At 42.8% G+C, this 24012-nt stretch overlaps 1 protein-coding gene across 3 annotated transcripts in view; it reads left to right on the top strand.

Annotated features, from left to right (window-relative positions):
• LOC140185111 (cadherin-22-like) overlaps positions 1–24012 on the top strand; it is a 1010842-nt gene that overhangs the window by 892039 nt on the left and 94791 nt on the right. For all 3 annotated transcript variants that reach the window (XM_072238393.1, XM_072238399.1, XM_072238408.1), the window contains exons 9-10: positions 2867–2988; positions 9156–9273. In XM_072238393.1, the coding sequence (XP_072094494.1) occupies positions 2867–2988; positions 9156–9273 (240 nt within the window). The remainder of the gene's footprint in view (positions 1–2866; positions 2989–9155; positions 9274–24012) is intronic.

Below are 24012 nucleotides of genomic sequence, written 5' to 3' on the forward strand. Positions count from 1 at the left end.
AAGCATGATGCAGGATAAAGTGTAAACATTTCCAAAAATTTGCAGTGATGGAAACCGATAAAGTGCAAGGTCATAACGAGGTGGATTATGAAGCGGAGTCCATTCTATCATACAAGAGATACATTTAAAGAGCCTGATAGTGGAGGGATAGAGGGCCGTCTTTAATCCTACTGATATGTGATTTCAGACCCAGTGGGAGAGAGGATATGAGAGTATGTTCATGGTCCTTTTATTATGCTAGCTGCTTTACCGAGGCAGCGAGAAAAGTAGACAAGCTCCATGGAGGGGAGGCTGGTTCCTGTGATGTGCTGTGCTGTGTCCACAACTCTCTGCAGTTTCTCACAGTCACAAGCCAAGCAGTTATGCATCCAGAGGGAATGTTTTCTATGGTGCATTGGTAAAAATTGGTAACTGTCAACGGGGACATGCCAAATTTCTTTTGTCTCTTGAGGAAGTAAATGCACTGCTGAGCTTTTTTTTTTGTCATGACATCAATGTGGTTGGACCAGAAAGGCTAGTAGTGACGTTCACTCTTAGGAACTTGAAGCTCTCAACCCTCTCAACCTCAACATTGTTGATGAATATAAGAAGACCTACACCACCCACACTCCCCTTCCCCATTTCTGAAGTCAACAAGCAGCTCTTTGTTTTGTTGACAATGAAGGAAAGATTGTTGTCCTGATACCACATCACTGAGTTCTCTATCTTCTTTCTTTACTCCGGCTCATCATTATTTGAAATGCAGCCCACGACAGTGGTATCATCAGGGCCAGGCAAATTTTATTATTAAGGTAAGCAAAGGAGGAACATTTATCATTACTGATACCTGGGCAACTCAAAAATAAATGGTATAGAGAGAAATGATGGCCAGACTGTGCACAACGACCATCCGGTCAACAGCCTAAAATAAACAAACCTTCCCTTAATAATAAAATTTGCCTGGTCTGTGTAAAAGTGTGCGGATGAGACTAGGATTGATGAAGCAGTGCAAGAGGAACTGGACGTTTGACTGGAATCTAATAGGGAAGAGGATCTGTTAGCACTGGAGCAACAATGGTGGCAAGAAGCAATGGGAATCTATCAACAACACAGCCTCCAGCAAAACAGTTTACCACATAGAGACACACTTCCAGGCATTTAGAAAGTGATGGCCACCTTCAAAAGTGGAGAGCAGCACTAAATGATGGGGATTGGCGAGCTTTGCAGCAAGGATTTTATCATTTAAAGAGGAGCTGTACAAATGTCCATTGTATCTTTTCAAATGTCCATCTTCTTTTAGCCTCATTCATCAACTACTCCGTAGCAGTCAGAGAAACCCTTATTATTAAACCTCTGATCTCTATCATATTCAATTTGCTCAGCAGCAACTGGGACAACCTACACCTCTCCTGCCACCACTTCAACTTGAAATGCTGCATGACAGCATAGCTCAGTGGACCTGAAGATCATGGTTGATTTGATTGTATCCTTCACACATTCCCTTAGAATAGCCTGTCATTCCCTTGGTTATCAGTAATCTGCCTCAGAGAAGTTTCTGTCTGTGCAAGATTTCAAGTAAGAATGCTCTTCTGAACAAGGAGGTTTTACCTCAAGCAAACCTATATCTTGAGATAGCGATTCCAAGCTCTAAGTTCTATCACAAGTGTGTGTGTGTGTGTGTGTGTGTGTGTGTGTGTGGTATGTATGATCCCTTGTAGGACCTTATATAATGAAAGTGTTAAGGCATAAGCTCCTTTTACATTTGCTAATCCAAATTTCCCTTCTCACTTTGGCTAAAAAGGCAAGAAAATTATACATTTATGTGTACCACATGACTTGTAGAGATAAATTCTTTTGCCTCACCCTAACAACCTCTGGATTGGTAAAGTCATCTCCTTATTTTCTCTCACAGTCCCCAGATATTGGAGCCATGTTTGCCTACTATGCTCCTGTTAACAAGAATTGCTTCTGCCATCGCTGTACCTCTGCAACTGCCAAACCATGAAGTGAGCCACTTCTGCTATAATCCAGAGCCCAGTTCCTGGGGCAATCTGTGGGGATAGAAAGCTGCAGCAAAGAAACAGGCCCTCCATCCCATTGAGTCCATGCCAAGCATTGATTATCCATTTACATTAATCACTTTTTTAAAATTCTCCCCACTTCCTCACGACCTCCTCCCAGATTCTAACACTCATCTGCTCAATAGGAGCAGTTTACAGCAGCCAATTAAGCCACCAGCCTGTACATTTCTGGAGTGTGGGAGGAATCTGGAGCACCTGGAGTAAGCCCACACACTCGGAGGGAGAGCGTGCAAACTCCACACAGACAGAACCTGAGGTCAGGATTGAACCTGGGTTAATGGCCCTGCTGGCTGTTCTACAGTGTGACTGTGCTGACCCTAGTGTTGATACAGTGGTGAAACAGTGGTGAAGTTATAGCCAGGAATGTATGAAGTCCAGCTCAGCACCAGAGCTTTCTGTTCTTTTGCTTTTATGCAGCTTTACAGTACAATATTATTTGAGTTAATTTAGTTATTATAGGATGATCTGTTAGAGTCACAAAGAACAGATTCAGTTTAATTGACAAAGAAATCAAGGAGGTATAAATGCAAATTATAACGTGTATTTGCCATGTAAGATAACCATTGCCTCCACAGCAAAAGAACACCTCCAATAAACTACACACAGGTGATAACCTAGCACACAGTCAGTGCTGACACTGTTGGCACAAAAAATTCTCTCATGCATATCCAAACAGAATAACTTTTATAAGATGGTTGGAGCTGTGAGTACGGGCTTGGCATGCTGTCTTCTCTCTGGATTGTTCCTCCTGTTTGTTAACATCTAATTAGTCATTCACTGTTTCCAAAATGATGTGTTTAATGCAGAAAACCATGCGCAAGTGAGCAAGGCCTCCCTCGGTGTCAGGATCCTGGATGTCAATGACAATGCTCCAGAACTTTCTATGCCATTCGAAGCTGCTATCTGTGAAGATGCCAAACCGGGTCAGGTAACAGATGCAATATTTATTGGATTTCTGTGTTAATGTAATTTGCTAAATCTGTTCCAGGAGCACGCAAATTCAATTTGTTGATACAAGTCAGAGCTTGCCCTCATTAGGTAAAGATACCAATATTGATTCAATAAATAGCCAAGTCAATAGGTCCCAAAGGTAACACCCCTTTGACTGTGTCATGATACTACAACTTGCTTTGAGTTCCAAGGTTGCTATGCCGACTGAAGACTGAAGATTGACTATCTCATGGGTACTATGAGATAGAAGAATAATTCAAACAAAATGAATGGTTTGCCCTGGTGTCTACAGTAAATATCCACCAAATGCTGGCCTGATTGTCTTTCTGATTATGGAAATTCAAAGCCTTCTGTTGACATCTTTGTGAGATAGCCAACTGTGAAACTGCAGAGACACGCTTTGCATGTGAATGGACCAAGTATGAAAGATAAAGAGATGCCATTTTATTTAAAATGTAACAATTGTTAACAAGAGAGTGACCTCTTATAAGTATGATGCACACAATATACAGAAAAAAGAAAATGAATTGTTGTGCAGTTAGAGATTGGTAGGTATGATACAGTGGCTGAAAGTAATTCACAGCTGGAAGTTTAGCTTCTGAGGATACACATCATATCAAAAGGACAGGAAGATATGTTGAGGGGTTGGTTGACTCTGTTGGTAAAAAATGAAATTAAATCCTTAGAAAGAAATGACATAGGATCAGATAATCCTTGTGGGTCGAGGTAAGAAACAGTGAGGGTTAAAAAGACCCAGATGGGTATTATATACAGGCCTCTGAATAGTAGCCAGGACGTTGGGTACAAGTTACAACGGGAGATAGAAAAGGCATGTAAAAAGGACAATGTTACAGTAGTCATGGGGATAACAGTATGCAGGTAGATTGGTTTGATGCTGGATCCCAAGAGAGGAAATTTGTACAATGGCTACAAGATGGCTTTTTAGATTTATAAAGAGTAAACGAGAGGTAAGAGTGGGTATCAGACCACTGAAAAGTGATGGTGGAGAAATGACATAGCTGCGATTTCTGAGGAGAAGGTGTTTGGAAGCTGAAAGATCTCGAGGTTGCTAAGTCACCTGGGCCTGGTGGACTCCTTCTAAGGTTTTTGAAAGAGGAAGCTGAAGGGATTGTGGGTGCACTAGTAGTAATATTTCCAGAATCACTAGATTCTGAAATGATTCAGGAGGACTGGAAAATTGCTAATGTAACTCCTCTCTTTAAACAGGGAGGGAGGCAAAAGACAAGAAATTATAGGCCTGTTAGCCTGACTTCAGTGATTGGCAAGGTGTTAGAGTCCGTTATTAATTATTGTGTTTTGGGGTACTTGGAGACACATGATAAAATAGACCAAAGTCAGCAGGATTTTCTTAAGGGGAAGTCTTGCCTGAGAAAGGCCTTTGACAAAGCGCTGCACATGAGGCTGCTAAACAAAAGTAGAGCCCATGGTATTACAGGAAAGATACGAGCATGGATAGAAGATTGGCTGACTGACAGGAGGCAAAGAGTGGCAATAAAGGGGGCCCTTTCTGGTTTGCTGCTGGTAACTAGTGGTGTTCTGCAGGGGTCAATGCTGAGACTGCTTTTTTCATGTTTTCTGTCAATGATTTAGATGATGGAATTAATGGCCTCACAGCCTGGTTTGCGGATGATAAACAGATAGGCAAAGGGGCAGGTAGTGTCCAGGAAACAATAAGGCTGCAGAAGGAATTAGGCAAATTAGGAGAATGGGCAACAAAATGGCAGATGGAATATCTGTAGGGAAGTATAGGGGCATACAATTTGATGGAAGGAATAAGTACCTGGACTATTTTCTAATCTAAATGGAGAGAAAATTCAGAATTCAGAAGTACAAAGGGACCTGGGAGCCCTCGTGCAAGATTTTCTGAAGGCTAACTTATTGGCTGAGTCAGTGGAAAGAAAGGCAAATGCAATGCTAGCATTCATTTTGAGAGAACTAGAATCTAATAGCAAGGATGTAATGCTGAAGCTTTATAAGGCATTGGTCAGACCACACTTGGAGTATTTTGAACAGTTTTGGACCCCTTATCTCTGAAAGGGTATGTTGGTATTGGAGAGGGTCCAGAGGATGGTCCCGACAATGATCCCGAGAATGACAGGGTTAATGTATGAGGAGCATTTGATGTCTCTGGGCCTGTACTCACTGGAGCCTAGGAGAATTAGAGGAGAATATTGGAAAGTCCAGATGGAGTGGACTTGAAGAGGATGTTTCGTTTAGTCGGGGAGTCTAGGACTAGAGGGCACAGCTGCAGAATAGAAGGACATCCCTTTAGAAAAGAGATGAGGAGGAATTTCTTTGACCAGAGCTGGTGAGTCTGTAGAATTCATTGCTACAGATAGCTGTGGAGGCTAAGTCATTGGGTATATTTAAAGCGGAGGCTGATAGCTTCTTAAGTTGTAATGGTGTCAAAGGTTATGGGGAGAGAGCAGTATTGAGAGGGATAATAATTCAGCCATGTTGGAATGGTGGAGAAGACTCGACAAGCCACATGGCCTATTTCTGCTTAAGGCTTATGGTCATAGTGTCTTCACAGGTGTGGACAGCTTTAAATGTTTCGTGTATTTCCATTTCTGTGGAATAGGTTGGACATCCACTACTCATTGGAAGAGTGTTGCTGTTAATGCAATTAACCACTTTGGTTGCTGAGCTAAATATCTATCATTGGTTACAAGTAAGATCTTGCTAATGGAGATTGAGAACTGTGAGTGGGCAGCAATCTCACTCTCTATGCGAAGCTCTGCTCTATGCCCAGTTGTTGGAGCAATCCACAATCCCTTGCGTTTGACCCATTCTTCAGAGCTGATCAGTGACTCACCTCCAGTGCTGGGAAAACTGTCTGGTCCTGGAACTGCTGACAGATGAGGGAAGCTTCACAATCCCAGTGATGATTGGATCTAACTGAACAAAACACTATGATGAATAATTAGGCAAGTGGGCATCTATTCCATCTGCTCTATGTGGTAGAAATGGATCCAATTGTTTCTTTATCTTGCCTAAGTCTTGCTGTAGGCATAACCCCTAACACCTCCGTGTTCACTTCCTTCATGAGGATCTAGTTTCAGCTTTCAAATTAGAACATAGACCATACATAGAACACAGAGTACAGGAACAGGCCTTCCAGCCTGCAGGTTGTGACAAACTAATTATATTACCAGCCATATATCCAACCCAATTAACCATTCTGCCCACATCCTTCCTTTTCCTGCACATTCATGTGACAAACTAATATCTTCTATCATATTTGCCTTCCCTACAACCCCTGGCAGTATATTCCAGGCACCAACTCATCTCTATGGACAAAACCTCGCCCGGCACATCTCCTTTTGAAGCTACCTCCTCTTACCTTAAATGCATGTTCTCTTGGATTAGACACCTTGACCCTGGGGAAAAGATACAGCTTGCCCACCCTGTCTAATCCCTCTCACAATTTTATGTACTACTATCAGTCCTCTGGTCACAAGTAAAGGATTTTGTTACAGCGCAAGGATATCTTGCTACAATTATGCAAAGCTTTGCTGTGACCACACATGCAGTGCTGTGTGCATTTTAAGACTCCTTGCTTAAGAAAGGATAATTGGACTAGATTATAAAAGCCAGGATATACTGATCACGGTTTATAAGGCATTTGTCAGATTGTATTTGGAATTCTGTGAACAACTTTGGGCCAGCTATCTAATAAAGATTGCTGGCCTGGTATAGCATCCAGAGGAGGCTCCTGAGAATGAACTCAGGAATAAAAGGCTTAACATATGAGGAGTGTTTGACATCATTGGGCCTCTACTCAATGGAGTTCAGAAGAACAAGTGGGATCTCACTGAAAGGAGAAGCCTGCATAGAATGAACATGGAGAGGACGTTTCCATTTCTAGAAGAGTCTGGGATCCCAAGACACAGCCTCAGAATAAAGGGATGTCCCGTGAAAAGTGAGATGCAAAGGAATTTCTATCAGAGATTCTCTCAAACCTGTGTCCACGGAGGTCTGTGGAGGTCATGTCATTGGGTATACTTACGGCATAAATTGATAGGTTCTTGATTGGAAGGGGGTGAAGGGTTACAGGGAGAATGTGGGACAATGGGATTGAAAAAATAATCATCCATGATTGAATGGTGGAGCAGCTTTAAAGGGTTGAATTACCTATTTCTGCTTCTATAACTAATGGTTTAAAGGATATACTTGCTGTAGTGAAGGTTTACCAGTGATTCCTGGCAAGCCGGGACTGTTGCATGAAGAGAGATTGGGGCGACTATGCCTGTACTCTCAAGATTTTAGAGGAGATTCCTTTAAGGCTTATAAATAGTCTCACGGGGATTGACAGACTGTGGGGAGGGGATGCCTGAGTGCGGAGGGTGAGCATGTTGAGTGAAGGGCTGCCATCTCAGGTTCACAGGGCAAGAAGTTGGGTGATACAGAGTGGCAGCCTCACAGCTCCAGGGATCCAGCTTTGAGCCCGAGTCTGAGGGCCGTCCGTGTGGAATGTGCACATTCTCCCTGTGACTTTTCTTCAGGTGCTTCAGTTTACTTCCAATCCCTGGTTAAGTTGGTTAGTAAGGTAACTGGGCACTGTAAATTGTCCCTGCTGGGTTGGAGAAAGGTAGAATCTGGAGTGGTTCTTGAGAATATAGGCAGTTAGAAAAGTGGGATGAAGGCAGGATGAGATTAAGTGGATGGTGGATGTTGATGTGGGCGCAGCTGGCTGAAGGACCTGTTTCCCTACTGCACCTTTCTATGACCCTGTGACTCTTTAGGACTGAGTCTAGAAGAAATGTCTTCTCTCAGGAGCTGGGTCGGATTCCAAGTCACTGAAGAAGGAGGTAAATTTCTGGACACATAGTACATCAGTGGAGATGGAGATTCAGCCATGGTGGATGTTAGAGCACGTCGGAAGGACCAAATATCGTGATGCTGTTCCCTTTTTTATAACCTTGTGTCAAACTGGCACACGACTGTCCAATGAAGGGATATGACAAACTTACAGATTCTACACTCAAGCTCAAGCTGTTATTGATAATGAGATTAGAAAAAGTTTTCAGGTCGGTCCACAGTAGCTAGATTTATTGAGGTTCGATAGGTTCAATAGGCACACTTAATGTCAGAGAAATGTATGCAATATATATCTTGAAATTCTTTTTCTTCGCATACATCCACGAAAACAGAGGAATGCCCCAAAGAATGAATGACCGTTAAACGTTAGAACCCAAAGTGCCCCCCAGCTCCCCTGTCCCACGCACAAGCAGCAGCAAAGCAACGACCCCCCCCCCCCCGCCCGCCCCCCGACCCTCACCAGCAAATAAGCATCAGTGTCCTCCACCGGGCGCTCAAGCTTTCAGCAGGCATCAATAAAGACACAGACTTGTAGTACCCCAAAGACTACTCGTTCATCCAGTAATCTGACATACCACAGGCTCTCTCTCTCCCGAATAAGGGAAAAAGAGATGTCCTTTTCACAGAGAAAGGGGAGATATAACAAACAACTAGCTGATTTACAATGTTAGAAGTCTGGTGCATCGCCTTTTCTGAGCTCTGCGCCCAGAGAATCGGTCCCATAAAGGTGCACCTCTCTGAACATACAACCCCTGGTAGCTAACCCGCTGCTCCCAATGTTCCGTGTTTTCCCACGACGCTTCTATCAAGGGCACCAGCCTAGAATCAGCACGTCTCCAGAGCCACTAAAATCCGGCACCCTGAAGGTGCACTAGTCTTCCAGGCCAAGTCCTTGGGGTGTCAGAAAATGGCCGGTCGTGAGGCTATAAGAGCGGGTCCCAATCCCACAAAGAACCGAAGTCAGAGTGTATCTCCAGGTCAGGAAAAGGTAAAGAGGAGATATCAAAGATAGAAATAGAGCTGTTTCCAAAGATACAAGCAAAGGCGTAGCTCCATCATTACTTTGCACCACACCTTCCTTTGCTGGTGTTTTGATAATTGTTTCTTACATCATTGATAGATGTTTAATGTCATGTGCCCAATATAGAACAATAATTAGTGTTGCTGATCCACTGGAAAACCAACACTTGTCTATGCAGACAACACTCTCATTCAGCACTTGGTTTATGGTCCATAGACAGATGCAGAATTACTCCAGAAGAATTGCCGCTCTCCTGTTGACTGTTGTGTTCTCCCTTACAGCTGGTGCACACGGTCAGTGTGGTGGACAAAGACGAGCCACAGGGCGGGCATCACTTTTACTTCACGCTGGCTCCAGAGGCAGCCGACAGTCGCCACTTCACCCTTTGGGATATCAAAGGTACAACTTGATCCTCCGGTCACATGTAACAATGAGCCAAAACTGCTTCTGGTGTTTCAGTCACAGAACAAGCAACTTGCCTGAAATTTTAATTCACAACAAAGCATAATATTAAATCTAGTCTCACAACATTGGAATGGAAATGAAGACTAATTCAACATTCACTCCTTCAGAAGGTTATTGCAACATCTGAATACATATAACTATGATGTAGTAAGCCTGTCTTTTGAGAATAATCTCACCTGTCAAACTTGTTTGTAAATTCAGGTTGGTCCATCCTCATCATAGAGACATCAGTTATTGCCAACACAAACCTTTGTTTCTTCTATCTTTGTATTACAGTGACCACCTGCTCTTTCTCTCCAAAGGAAGATGTACTGACAGTGGAGGGTGTGCAGGGCATGTTGACTAGATTGAGCTTTCGATATGACTTATGAGGAAAAAGCCATCAGACTGAGTCTAAACTCTTCTCAATAGATTTGTTGACAGTAAGGAAACACAGGGACTGAAACAACAATATAGCTCCGACGTAAAAGATCAGCTATGATCTATTCTGACTGAACAGCAGAAAAGGGACAAGGAGCTGAACAGCCCATGTCTCTACCCAAATATCTACCTATATTTATGTACTAATGTATGGAAAGAGTCATGTGCACAAATCTTTAAAATGTTTGTTTGAAGTTTCTGCTGCAGTATTTGACCGGAGACAGCTACCTACTTAGAATATGAATGTATTACAGCATTGTGCAAGAAAATTATCAAGACCTTTGGATTGTACTTTATTAGTTTGTTATTAATAGTTTATTAGTTTGCATTCGAGTAAACTAGTCTCATTATAGTCATGGTCATTCACATGGAAACAGGCCCTTCTGTCCATCTAGTATGTACCATCCTCAACCAACCATTTCCTAAAACCTCATTCTATTCTCTTTGTATTTCCATCAACTCTTTCCAGATTCTACCACTCAGGGCAATCTACAGTGGAAAATTGACCTACTGACCAGCACATCTTTAGGACATGCGGGGAAACTGGAATAAGCAGAGGAAACCCCACAGGAAGCGTGTGGAAATGTCACACCCGCAGTATCTGAGGTCAGGAATGAACTCAGGTCACAGGGGCTGTCAGATAAAATACGCTGAATAAAAAGAAAGTCAAAAACATGCAGATGCTGGAAATCTGAAATTATTGAAAGTACTGAGGATGTCAAACTGCATCTGTGGAAAAAGGATGGTATCAGTGTTATGGTGGAAAACCTAGTCAGGCCAAAACCAGCAGTTACTCAAATATCATGAATAACTAAGACAAAATATACTGCAGATGCTGGACATCTGAATGAAAACCCAAGGAGCTGGAGGAACTCAATGGGTCATGCAGCATGCAAGGTTGGGTGGGGGAGCCCAGATGAAGGGTCTTGATCCAGAAAATCGAATTCCATTTCCCTCCACAAATACTGCTTGGCCCACTGAGTTTCTCCGTCAATGCTCATGAATAATTTGGAACTTTTAAAGAAATAGAGACCAACTTTTTTTTTGGAAGGTTAAAGTTTTCCCTCCCATATTTTGTTGTTCACTGTAGAGTGAAGTGATCCTGCAGCCAACAATTCCTTGGTTTCTCTTTTCCTCTTTGGCCTCTGCTGTTATCTTTAAAGGAGCAAATAGAATTCACACTGATGAGAGGGAAAGATTAAAGGAGTGGTTATAGTGAGTTATCATAAGCTTCATGTAAAGGGAAGGAGAAGGGAGATGGGAATCTGATGATAGCATGAAATATTGGTCATTAGGGCATTATTGTTGCACACGTAATGAAAAACTTTATTTTGCATACCATCCATACAGATCATTTCATCACATCGAAAGCAGTAACAGTGTCGGATAGACACTCAGTGTCCATCGTATTGGGGTATTCCTATGCAGGAGTTTGAGGTGCTCACAGTTGCCACTGCTATACCACTGATAGAAAGAGGAGTGTGAGTAGTGTGAGTTATCTATAGCCTGCCTGATGGTACATGATTCGTCTTGCTGACGTTGAGGGATAGGTTATTGTCTTCGCACCATGACACCAGGTTCTTAATTTCCTCTCTGTACTCAAACTCATCATTACCCGAGATACGGCCTACAATTGTGGTGTCATCAGCAAACTTATATATTGAGTTCGATGGAAACTTGGTCACATAATCGTGGATGTACAGTGAGTACAGCAGGGGACTGAGTACACAGCCTTGTGGGGCACTGGTGCTCTGAGTGATTGTAGAAGAGAGCTTGTCCCCTATTTTTACAGCCTGGGTCCTGTCTGTGAGGAAAACTTTTGGTTTTCTGCCCGATTGGAAGGGGGGAAGAAGAGAGCATGCCTGGGGTAGAAGGGGCTTTTCGTTATGCTTATTGGATCAGTGAGGAGTGTAGACAGAGTCTCTGGAGAAACTTGCTTCTGGGATGTGTTGAGCTATTTTTGCAACTCTATGAATTTTCTTGTGGTGTCAAACTGATCTGCTGCCATATCATACCATGAGACATTAGGATAGGATACTCTCTGTGGTCACCTTTAAAAACTGGTGAGGATCAAAGGGGACATGCTGAATTTCAGTCGACTCCTGAGGATGCAGAAATGCTGGTGAGCTTCCTTGGCTGTGGCATCTGTGTAACAGAACCAGGACAGGCTGTTTAACATCACTCCTAGGAACTGGAAGCTCTCAAACTGATGGTGTCATCTGCAAACCTAAGCGGAATCTGGCCACACCGTCATGACGGCGTAGATTGGAGGGAGGAGGCACAAATGGAACGGTAACGCGCACACATGCACGTACACGGCAATTAAGCCCAACATCCTGCTTCTGTGCTTGCAAAACCTATTTAGTATTCAGCCAAAGGATTTTCAAGCAGGTGCAATATTCCTTTCTCGCTATTGCCAGGAAATTGCAATCTCGCATAACTGCAGGACTGCAGATCCACAGATGTCAGTCTTGCTTACGATTCAGCACACGCATTGACGCAGCTCTGTCAGTGCCATCCATTCTGAGAAAGGAATTAACAATTAATTATCTGGCAGTCAGTTTGAAACAAAATTGAACCTGACACCGAGCCCCCTATTAAAATCCTGTCAGAACATATAGTATGCTTAAGAAAAGTAATGCAGCTGACTTTTCACGTTGCCGGCACATCAAAAATTCTGAAGGTAATTTCCAGCCCGTCTAATACCTGCTTCCATCATTTAAAAATTATTTGCAACTCCCAGTAGAGAGGTGTATATACTCTACCACCAGTTTGCTTTTTGTTTATGTTCTTGCAGTGGTAAGTGTGGATTAGTACTATTGATTTTGCTAAAAGGTGAGCAAGCGGTCAGCGATCTCCTGCTGCTTACACAATACTAATGGGTGAGCAAATTCAGCCCCATGATGTGAGAGCTAAGTTGTTGGTAATCAATACTGCAGTTGGCACAGTCGAGCTTCTGTATCAGTCAGTTTGCGATGTGCACCATGCTGTGTGGAACGAAAACAGGTCTGTAAGCTCTGTGCCATTCTTTGTTTTCCCCTTCGAACTCTGCAGGTATTCTAGTCATTGTGAAAGTTATGGAGCAGTCAGCTGAAGGTTAGAGGTGGTCAGTATATACATACTAGAAGCAAGAATATTGTGTTTTCTGGCAAACATTGGATATTACAGCACAAGAAAATCTGCAGATACTGAAAATCCAAGCAACACACAAAAAAATTCTGGAAAAACTCAGCAGGTCAGGCAGCATCTATGGAAAAGAGTAAATAGTCAACGTTTTGAGCTAAGACCCTACATTAGCATCTGATGAAGTGTCTGGGCCTGAAACCAACTGTTTCTATTGGTTATTAAAGGATGACCTATTTAATAATCTTTGACTGAGTGTGATTTAAAGCAGGTGATAGTGTTGGAAGAGGGAAATCACACTCAGTTGCATTTTATTATGTACCTCCTGTACTTAATAATGTGGTTACAGAGTGCATGTGTGCCCAACCACTTCAAGGTTTGACATGCTAAGCATTCGTAGTCATAGTCATAGTCATACTTTATTGATCCTGGGAGAAATTCAGTGATACGCCTCTGCATACCACTGTTGTAAAGCATGATTTTTTTGAGTTACTGTTGCCTTCCTGTCAGCTTAAACCAGTGGTCATTCTCCTCTGACCTCTCTAATTCACAAAGCATTTTCATCCACAGGACTGGATCACTGGATGCCTTTTTGGTATTTTTGCACCATTCTCTGTAAACTCTAGAGCTTGACGTCTTCATGGACATCTTCAACACTTCATTTATCCAGGCTGCTGTTCCCATATGTTTCATCCCTGGACCAGTTCTACAGCTGGTGCCTGGTGGCACTGATGACAATCATCATGAAGTGCTTTGAACAACTGATAATGGAACACATCAAAAACTCCATCCCTGCCATGCTGGCTATTCACCAACATGCTTACCGACAGAACCACTCTACAACAGATGCCATAACACCTGTCATGCACCTGGCTCTGACTTACTTCGAAAAAAAGTACACTTATATCAGTATGCTGTTTCTGGATTTCAATTTGGTATTCAACACCTTTGTCCTACAGACACTGGTGAACAAATTCCTATTCCTCGATCTAAATGCGCCACCTTACAACTATGTGTTGGACTTCCTAAGCAGCAGACCTCAGAATGGCAAGATGCACAACTTCTCCTCCCTCCCCATCATTCTTAACACGGGCGCCCGCCAGGGCAGTGCCGAGCCCATTGCTGTGCACTCTGCTTACACACAGGAGATTAGTGTGCAAACTTAAAGCACACGGTATTGGGGGTAAGGTATTGGTGTGGGTGGAGAGTTGGTTAGCAGACAGGAAGCAAAGAGTGGGAATAAACGGGACCTTTTCAGAATGGCAGGCGGTGACTAGTGGGGTACCGCAAGGCTCAGTGCTGGGACCCCAGTTGTTTACAATATATATTAATGACTTGGATGAGGGAATTAAATGCAGCATCTCCAAGTTTGCGGATGACACAAAGCTGGGTGGCAGTGTTAGCTGTGAGGAGGATGCTAAGAGGATGCAGGGTGACTTGGATAGGTTGGGTGAGTGGGCAAATTCATGGCAGATGCAATTTAATGTGGATAAATGTGAAGTTATCCACTTTGGTGGCAAAAATAGGAAAACAGATTATTATCTGAATGGTGGCCGATTAGGAAAAGGGGAGGTGCAACGAGACCTGGGTGTCATTATACACCAGTCATTGAAAGTGGGCATGCAGGTACAGCAGGCGGTGAAAAAGGCAAATGGTATGCTGGCATTTACAGCGAGAGGATTCGAGTACAGGAGCAGGGAGGTACTACTGCAGTTGTACAAGGCCTTGGTGAGACCATACCTGGAGTATTGTGTGCAGTTTTGGTCCCCTAATCTGAGGAAAGACATCCTTGCCATAGAGGGAGTACAAAGAAGGTTCACCAGATTGATCCCTGGGATGGCAGGACTTTCATATGAAGAAAGACTGGATGAACTGGGCTTGTACTCGTTGGAATTTAGAAGATTGAGGGGGGATCTGATTGAAACGTATAAGATCCTAAAGGGATTGGACAGGCTAGATGCAGGAAGATTGTTCCCGATGTTGGGGAAGTCCAGAACGAGGGGCCACAGTTTGAGGATAGAGGGGAAGCCTTTTAGGACCGAGATTAGGAAAAACTTCTTCACACAGAGAGTGGTGAATGTGTGGAATTCTCTGCCACAGGAAACAGTTGAGGCCAGTTTATTGGCTATATTTAAGAGGGAGTTAGATATGGTCCTTGTGGCTACGGGGGTCAGGGGGTATGGAGGGAAGGCTGGGGCGGGGTTCTGAGTTGGATGATCAGCCATGATCATAATAAATGGCGGTGCAGGCTCGAAGGGCCGAATGGCCTACTCCTGCACCTATTTTCTATGTTTCTATGACTTCATGGCCAAACATCCAAGAAATCACATTGTCAAGTTTGCTGATGAGACAACAGTGGTGGGACTCATTGCCAACAACCATGAGACTGCCTACAGAGAGGAGGTGGAAGAACTCGAGACCTGGTGCCAGAAAAATAACCCTTTCCTCAATGTCAACATGACAAAGAAAGTAGTTACTAACTTCAGGAGAACTCATACCACTCACACCCCTTTTTACTTCAGTGGCAAAGCAGTTTCAAGTTCCTGGGAGTGTTTATCTCACACAACCTCTCATGGTCCCAGAACACAATCGAGAAAGCCTCTATTTTCTGAGGAGGCTGAAGAGACCTGGACTATTTACAACAATACATATGACCTTCTACAGAGAACATCCTAACATGCTGCATCATTTACAGAAACTGCACTGGAGTGGACTGGAAGGCTCTACAACAGGTAGCCAAAACTGCCCAGTGCATCACTAGCACCAGCCTACCTGGCATCAAGGATATATATGCAGAAAGGTGTTGGGAAAAGGCCAGCAATGTCATAAAGGATCCCACTCATCATGCACAGGGACTGCGTGTCCCACTGCCCCCAGGGAGGAGATAAATAGTATTTGTGCCAAGACCACCAGTTTCAAAAACAGTTACTTTCTCCAAGCTGTAATGCTGATCAACACCTCCACCACTAATGTACCCCACCACATGCCCCATCTCCATTATCATTTCCTGCCAGTCACCTCATGTACAGATGCTCCTGTGCCTACCAACACTTTATGTACAAATGTGTATATTCGATCAATGTATGCAACCTTTCTTATGTATTTATATTTATTGTTTTATTCAAAGGTACAATTCAATGTCAGAGAAATATATAAAACATACATCCTGAAAAACTTTTTCTTTGCAACCATCCACAAAAACAGAGGAGTGCCCCAAAGAATGAGCGACAGTCAAATGTTAGAACCCCAAAGTCCCCCCCAGCTCCTCCCTCACGCACGTAAGCGGCAGCAAGCAACAATCCCCTCTCCTCCAACCTGCAAAATAAAAGCATCGGCGCCTGCCACCGAGCACTTAAGTGTGAGCAAAGCAACAGTAAATACACAGACTTGCAGTTACCCCGAAGGCATATCACTGGTTCTCTCTCTCTCTTCTTAATAAGGGAGAAAGTGGTATCTCCATTTACACAGCAAGTGGGGAGACATAACAAACAACCCGCTGGTTTACGATGTTAAAAGTCTGCCACGTTAATTTTTTCAAGCTCTGTGCCCAATGATCACGAATCTCTAGTCACACAGCCACAGATATTTCGACTCCCCCAATGACACATGGTTCTCCTGTCATGACACAGACCCTCGATCCACCAGTCTCCAGAGGCCCGAGATCATAGGCTTCCAAAGGCGAGCCAAATACTTAGGCCGAGCCCTTGGCATGCTGAACAACAGCCAGTCCTGAAACCCGAGAGTGGGTCCCATTCCTGCAAAGAACTGTAGTCTGCATGTAACTCCAGGTCAGCGTCTTCAAAAGAACCCTGAAAGGGAAAAATAAAGATATTAAAGATGAAAAAAGAGCTGTTTCCCAAGATGCAGGCAAAGGAGTTTCCGTTTAGTGCCATCATCACTCCTTCCCACCTTCTTTATTGTTTTTATTGTGTTTTGTTGTGCTGCATCAGATCTGGGGTAACAATTATTTTATTCTCCTTTACAATTGTGTACAGGAAATGATATTAAACTCTCTCGAATCTTGTTGTGCATAAAAATCTAAAGAGATCAGCAATATCCGAAATACTCAAACCACCTTGTCTAGCATCAACAATCATTCCATGGTCAGAGTCTCTGAGATGACATTGTTTCCCCTTTCAGATACTCTGTCTGAACAACAATTGAACTTCTCGACCATGTCTGCATGCTTTTATTCATTGAGGTGCTGCCTCATGACTGGCTGATTAGATATTTCAAAAGTTCAGTGGTTCCATTTAATATTTTCATTAAGGAGCATGTGTTTGGGTGTACCTACTAAATTGGCCACTGAGTGTATGTCTATTACTGGTGGTGCAGAGTGAAAGATGTGATTTAAACATCAGCTTGATTGGTCAGGGAACATATTTATTCAAAAAGAAAACTGGACTTCTTTTTTCCTTAGTGGTCAGCAAGAGTTGGGCTCAAGGAGACTGGGAGATTTTGGTTTGGCAAGGATTTTGAGGGAAGTAGGGTAGATGTGGTAAAAGATGAAACCAAAAAGTGAACGGCCCAAATCACCTTCTGTTCCTGATCATACATCATGCAAAAACCTAGTGCCTTTAGTTCCAGAAAGACAATTGGAATAGAGAGACAAGGATCAAGAGATTGGCAGTGTCTCAATGGGCAGATGGGAGAGGATAATCAGCTCCTTCAAGTCTATTGCACCATTAAACGAGATCAGAGCTGATCAATGCACTAGCTCTATCTACCCGCCTTGCCAAGTTAGTATTAAGGCATTGATCACAGATTTTTCTTTGGATGAGTGTGTGGAAGTTCCACCTTCAATCTCCCTTTGTGGAAAAAAGTGTTTCCATACCTTCTCCTGGTGTCAATGTTTCAAGATAAGGAGTTACCCATTCAGGGTGGAGATAAGGAGACATTTCTTCAAAGAGTAATGATTCTTTGGAATTTTCTAGCCAAGAGTATGTGGCTTAGTAACTAGTACATTGAAGACAGAGGCTGATAAATCTGGAATATGGTGTTTATGTGTGGAAGTAGTGTTAAGATAAAGATCTGTCATAATCTTATGGATTATCAGAGCAGGTTTGAGAGGTCCATGGAGTTCCCTTCCTGCTTCTTATTCTCATGTTCTTTATGTTCTCATGCACAGTGCTCCCTGAAATGAGTACGTATTCTTCACTTCAACCACACCTCACCACTCTTTCGGGAATAGAATTTCTTCTTCTGAGTTCCCCTTTGGCTCTCTTGTAATAATGTCATCCCGCACTTCACCTCAAGGGGAAACATTTGTACTGTGGCCACTTCAAAATCTGTTATATTTTATTCTACTCTTGCTCAGCCTCAAAGGGGAAAAATTGTATTTTTTCATCTTGGAATTGTAGAAGTTGTTGGCGAGAACACATTTAGAACATTGTGTTCAATTTTAGTCACCCTGCCACCCTATAGGAAAGATGCCATTAAACTGGAAAAAGTGCAAAGGAGATTTACAAGGATGTTTCTAGTACTTACGGGGTTGAGTTATGGAGAGAAGTTGAGAGGCTGAGACTTTTTGTTCCATTGGAATATAGAAGAATGTGGGGTGATGTTATAGAGACCTATAAAATCATAAGAGGCATAGTTAAGGTGAAGCACACAGTTTTTTCCCAGGAGCAGGGAATTAAGAATTAGTGGACATAGGTTTAAGGTGAAAAGGCAGAGATTTAATAGGAAACTGAAGAACAACTTTTTCATCCAAGTGGTGGTCAGTATGTGGAAATAGCTGCCAGGAGAAGTACTTGAGGTAAGTACATTAACAATATGTAAAAGATACTTGAACAGGTATATGGATATGAAAGGTTTTGAGGGATATGCACCAAACAAGGGCAAATGGGACTAGCTTGATCAGTATGGACCAGTTGCTGAAGGGTCTGTTTCCAAGCTGTATGGCTCTCTGATTCTATGACCCTCTCGTGATGAACAAATCCTCATGCATCTGGGTTTCTCAGTACACTTCCCATTGTCTCAGCATCCCTTCATGCAGCGGCAGGCTGTCCCCTCTCTGGTAGCGTAGCAGAGCGATCAAAAGACAAATAGCCGGCACTCATCCTCCACTCTTGCTTCGATGGCTCAATCAGTCTCATCGCTTTAGTCAGCAAACAAAGAAAGCTTTAATTGCTGAAAGGGAGCCAAGCTTCAGTCTGCACCCTGTCCTGCTACAAGGTTCACGCATGCTGCCTCTGCCTCTGCCTCTTGGATTCCTCTCAGAGACTGCAGAGTGTTGGAACGCCCAACCGTCTCCAAACTCCCGCACTCACCTTGACGCTTCAATCGTCCTTGTTGCTTTAATTGGCCAACAATGGAAGCCAAAATCAGCAAAATGGGGTCTCACATTAGCTCGCGCACTATCTTGCAGCCTTCTCGCCTTGAGGTTCCCTTACACTGCCTCTGCCTCCAGGAATCTCAGAGACTGCAGAGCACTGAAGTGGCAAAATTATCTCTAAACAGCAAAACATAGTCTCCCAACAGTTCCAGAATCATATCCAAGATGAGATGTAATGTTAGAAGGTATACTGTTAAGGTGACACAGAGAAGTAGCTGGTGGAAAACAATGGGTCAAGCAAAATCAATGGAGGCAAAATAATCATTGTAACCTCACATCAGGATGCTACTGCAGGTAGATAGGAGGACCCTTCCCACCTTGAGAGACTCCTCCTTATTTCCAACAACACGAGATAGGACATAATTTGAGCCAACATCAGTTGCGGTTATCACACATTAGGATGGATGCAAAAGTCCTGGAGAATATGCAGAAAAAATTATGCAGCTATACATGGAATATAAGAGATGAGGGATTTTATCTATTTGTGGTTATAATTATATAATGCTGGTATCAATCTACAGGTCAGGCAGCATCTGTAGGGAGAGAAGGAGTTGAAGGTCTCAGAGCTTCAACTGAAGAGGTTTGAGAGAACAGTTGGTAGGGGTGGAAAACATAGTGACTGTTTTGAGCTGAGCAGATTGAGGAAAGTTGTTTCAGTTCATGGATGGTTAGTCATAGTCATAGTCATACTTTATTGATCCCAAGAGAAATTGTTTTTTGTTACAGTTGCACCTTAAATAATTAAACAGTGATAAAACCATAAATAATTAAATAGTAATATGTAAATTATGCCAGGAAATAAGTCCAGAACCCGCTTATTGGCTCAGGGTGTCTGACCCTCCAAGGGAGGAGTTGTAAAGTTTGATGGCGCAGGCAGGAATGACTTCCTATGACGCTCAGTGTTGCATCTCAATGGAATGAGTCTCTGGCTGAATGTACTCCTGTGTTTAAGAAATAAGATGTTTCAGATTGACCATTTTGAGTAAAAGCTGGAAGATATGGAGACAAGATCATTTTACTCAAGGAGTAGCTTTGATTTTGAATTTATTGATGATGGAGAAATAGAATCAATCAACGCTTACAGGTGGAACTGGATGAATATTGGAGCAAGATGATTTGCAGTGGTCTAGGCAATGGGACTGATGAGACTACTGATCTTCTAAAGCTTGCACAACTCACTGGAGCAGGTGACTTTTCTCTGTACTCTGGCTACTCATGACTATAAATTGCAGTAGTCCTGCACTTATTTAGTGCTTCCTTAACCCTTCCACAAACTTATTTGTAAACACATCTTACTGAACACGTCATAATTAGAGAAAACCAGGGCATTTTTGTTAGGGATCTGTTCAGCATTGCACATAAAACAAATGTGTTTGTAAGTTCAGTCTCTTTCATAGCTTGCTTGGGAAACTATTGTGATGTAGTTTATTTGTAGCTACAGTACACTGGTTGCTGGAATGACCAGTAGTGTTGCACAGGGATTTGTTATGGGAACGATGCAATTTGTGATTTTTATAAATCACTTGAACAAGGAAGCAGAGGGGTGAGTTAGTAAGTTTGCAGATGACATGAAGATTGGTGGAGTTGTGAATGGTGTGGAGGGTTGTTGTAAGCAGATGGAGTTCAACCCAGAAAATGTGAATTGATTTACTTTGGAAGGTTGAATTTGAAGGCAGAGTACAGAGTTAATGTCAGGATTCTTAGCTGTGTGGAGGAACTGAGGGATCTCGGGGACAACGTCTATAGATCCCTCAAAGTTGACACCTGTTGATAGGGTTGTAACAAAGGCGTATGGTGTTTTGGTGTTCATGAGTCAGAGGATTGTGTTCAAGAGCCTTATTGTAATATTGTAGCTCCGTAAAACCTTGGTTAGACCACACTTGTAATATTATCTTCAGTTCTGGTCACCTCATTATAGGAAGGATGTGGAAGCTTTAGAGAAGGTGCACATGAGATTTTCCAGGATGCTACCTGGATTAGGAGCATATCCTATGAAGACATGTTGAGTGAGCTCAGGCTTTTCTCTTCAGAATGAAGAAGGATGAGAGGTGACTTTATAGAAGTGTATAAGGAGAAAAGAGGCATGGGTTGAGTGGACAGCCAGGTATATTCTCCTAGGGTGGAAATGGTTAATATGAGAGGGCATAATTTTGAGGTGATTGGAGGAAAGAATAGGAAGAATGTCATAAGTAGTATTTTTTTTACCCTCGAAAGTGGTAAGCACATGGGATGCACTGCTAATTGTGATGCTAGAGGCAGATACATTAGGGACATTTAAGAGACTCTTAGATAGGCATATGAATGAAAGAAAAGTGAGGGGCTATGTGGAAGGGTAGGGTTAGATTGATCTTCATGGAGGTTAAAAGTTCAGCACAAAATCGAGTGCAGAAGGATTAGGGTAATGCACTGTTCTATGTTCTCTGTTCTATTATCTCTGCTCGTGTAGCAGTTAGTGCAACTCTATTTCAGCTCAGAGCATTAGGAGTTCAGACTTCAATTCTGACATGATCTGTAAGGGTCATCTCCCACAGTCCAATGACGTAGCTGATGGTTAATTGATCATTATAAATTGTCTTGTGATTAGGCTAGGGTTAAACTGTGGGTAGCACACATCAAAGTTGCTGGTGAACGCAGCAGGCCAGGCAGCATCTCTAGGAAGAGGTACGGTCGACGTTTCGGGCCGAGACCCTTCGTCAGGACTTACTGGACAGCACAGCTTAAAGGGCCAGAAGGGTTCACCCCATGCTGTACCTTTAAGTAGTTAAAAAAATAAAAATCCAGCTCTCTGTGTCCTGAAAACCTCCGTGTCTGGGCCAAGAGAGACCACGGACAACAGCACTGGGTGAGATGACCCATTAATAGTGTTTTCTCGCTGAGGACTGTTTGCTAAAGCAGGTTCAGTTCATTGCTCCTTGCCATTTGCGCAGTTTAACTGTTCTTGCTCTCTGTTCAGCAGAGGAAACCTCCCTTCGTTCTTTCTCATAAGCGGTAGCTCCAACCCCAACTCCCGCGAACAGAAATAATTTTACTTTCTATATCCAGAGGGATTTGACAATGGCAACTTGTGCATAGAAGATGTGAATTTGCAAACACATTATGCGAGGTTTCTGGAGTGAATAAATATGGTATCACAGGCACTTTCATGAAGTTCACAGCATGTCCCAGAGACTGGGTATGAAGTCGGAAAGAAGAATTCCTTGGTGTGTTTAAAAAACAAAACCTGTTAAAATCTAAAGATAATTGTAAAGTAGATTGCCTAGAAAATGGATTTCACTTATTTTTGGTGCACTAAGCTGTCAATGTATACAGCACTAACATATATTTTGAAGCATTGCACAAAAGGAGTGTTTAAAAAGATGTTTAAAGTGGTGTGTCTCACAACAGCACCTTCACAGTTACTGACACCTCTGAGCACAGCTGGACACAGACTCTGACAGTTTACTCTGCACGAAGCAGAGATAGACTTCTTCTCTTAAACGAAAACTCTCCTGGAAGCTAGGTAGCTGAAAACAACACAGCGGGAGGACACAGAGGAGTGGATAAGTACGAATGTAATAACCCTGTTCAAGAGGGAGAGAAAAGGCAGGGAACTATTAGCCCCATTTGCTATTGTGAAAATCCAGAGTCCAACATTAAGGAGGTAATAGAAGGACATTTAGAAAATAGTCAAGCAGAGTTACTGTCAATTGATGAACAGGGAATTTACTAGATTTCTTTGAGGATGTAACAAACAGGAAGGACAAAAGGATCCAGTAGGTAAATTGTATCTTGATTTCCACAAGGCTTTTGATAAGGTGTCATACAAAAGGTTACTGAAAAGAATAAATGTCTGGTCATACCATTAGAGGAAGAATGCAGTGACTTTTTGAGAGGGTCCAGAAGAATTACAGCAGGATGCCACCTGGATTAAAGGGCAGGTGCTCTAAGGAGAGATGAGACGACATTTGGTTGTTTTCTCCAGACCGGTGAAGACTGAGGGGAGATCTGATGGAGGTTTAAAAGATTATGAGAGCCATAGATCAAGTAGACTGCCAGTATCATTTCCAAGGTAATGATACATCTAGCAGCAGAGGCCATTCACTTAAGTTGAGAGTGGGTAAATTCACAGCAGATGTAAAGGGCGAGATTGTTTACAAGACATTTAAAAGGTTCTTAGATAGGCACACAAATGTGCAGAAAGAGAGGGATCTGGCCATTGTTTAGTCAGGAGTAGTGTGAACGACTATCGTCCAGTAGTACTCACATCTACGGTGATGAAATACTTTAAGATGTTGATCACAGCTAGAATCAACTCCTGCCTCAGCAAGGACCTGGAGCCACTTCAGTTTGCCTAATGCCATTATAGATCTATGGCAGACACAATCTCAATGGCTTTTCACGCAGCCTTAAGGCTGATTTATACTTGTGCATACTAGCTTACGCCATAGCCTATGCAAGTGGGCTATGCTGTAGTGAGCATTTATACTTGTGTGTTGGTGTGTCTGCGTCGCTCTGCAATTCACCGCCAAAACGCTAGTTGGCGGTGGGGTTTCTATGCCACTGGGTTGAGTTTCTTTGTTTTGAAAATCAACACGAAGAAACTCAAACTTCAAACAATGGCGACTGAAACTGAAGGAGGGTGAATTTTCTGTGCTTGTCCGGCCACTGAGAGACATGGAGGAGGAAATGTATTTCAAATATTTTTGGATGTCGGCAGGTAGATTTGACGATTTGGTTCATCGTCTCCAACCATTTATTTCGCATCAGTGTATGCACAGTATACTCAGAGACTGGCAATCACCATTTGAGTTTTA

This window comes from Mobula birostris, chromosome 2 (assembly GCF_030028105.1).
Source record: "Mobula birostris isolate sMobBir1 chromosome 2, sMobBir1.hap1, whole genome shotgun sequence".
Lineage (NCBI taxonomy): Eukaryota > Metazoa > Chordata > Chondrichthyes > Myliobatiformes > Myliobatidae > Mobula > Mobula birostris.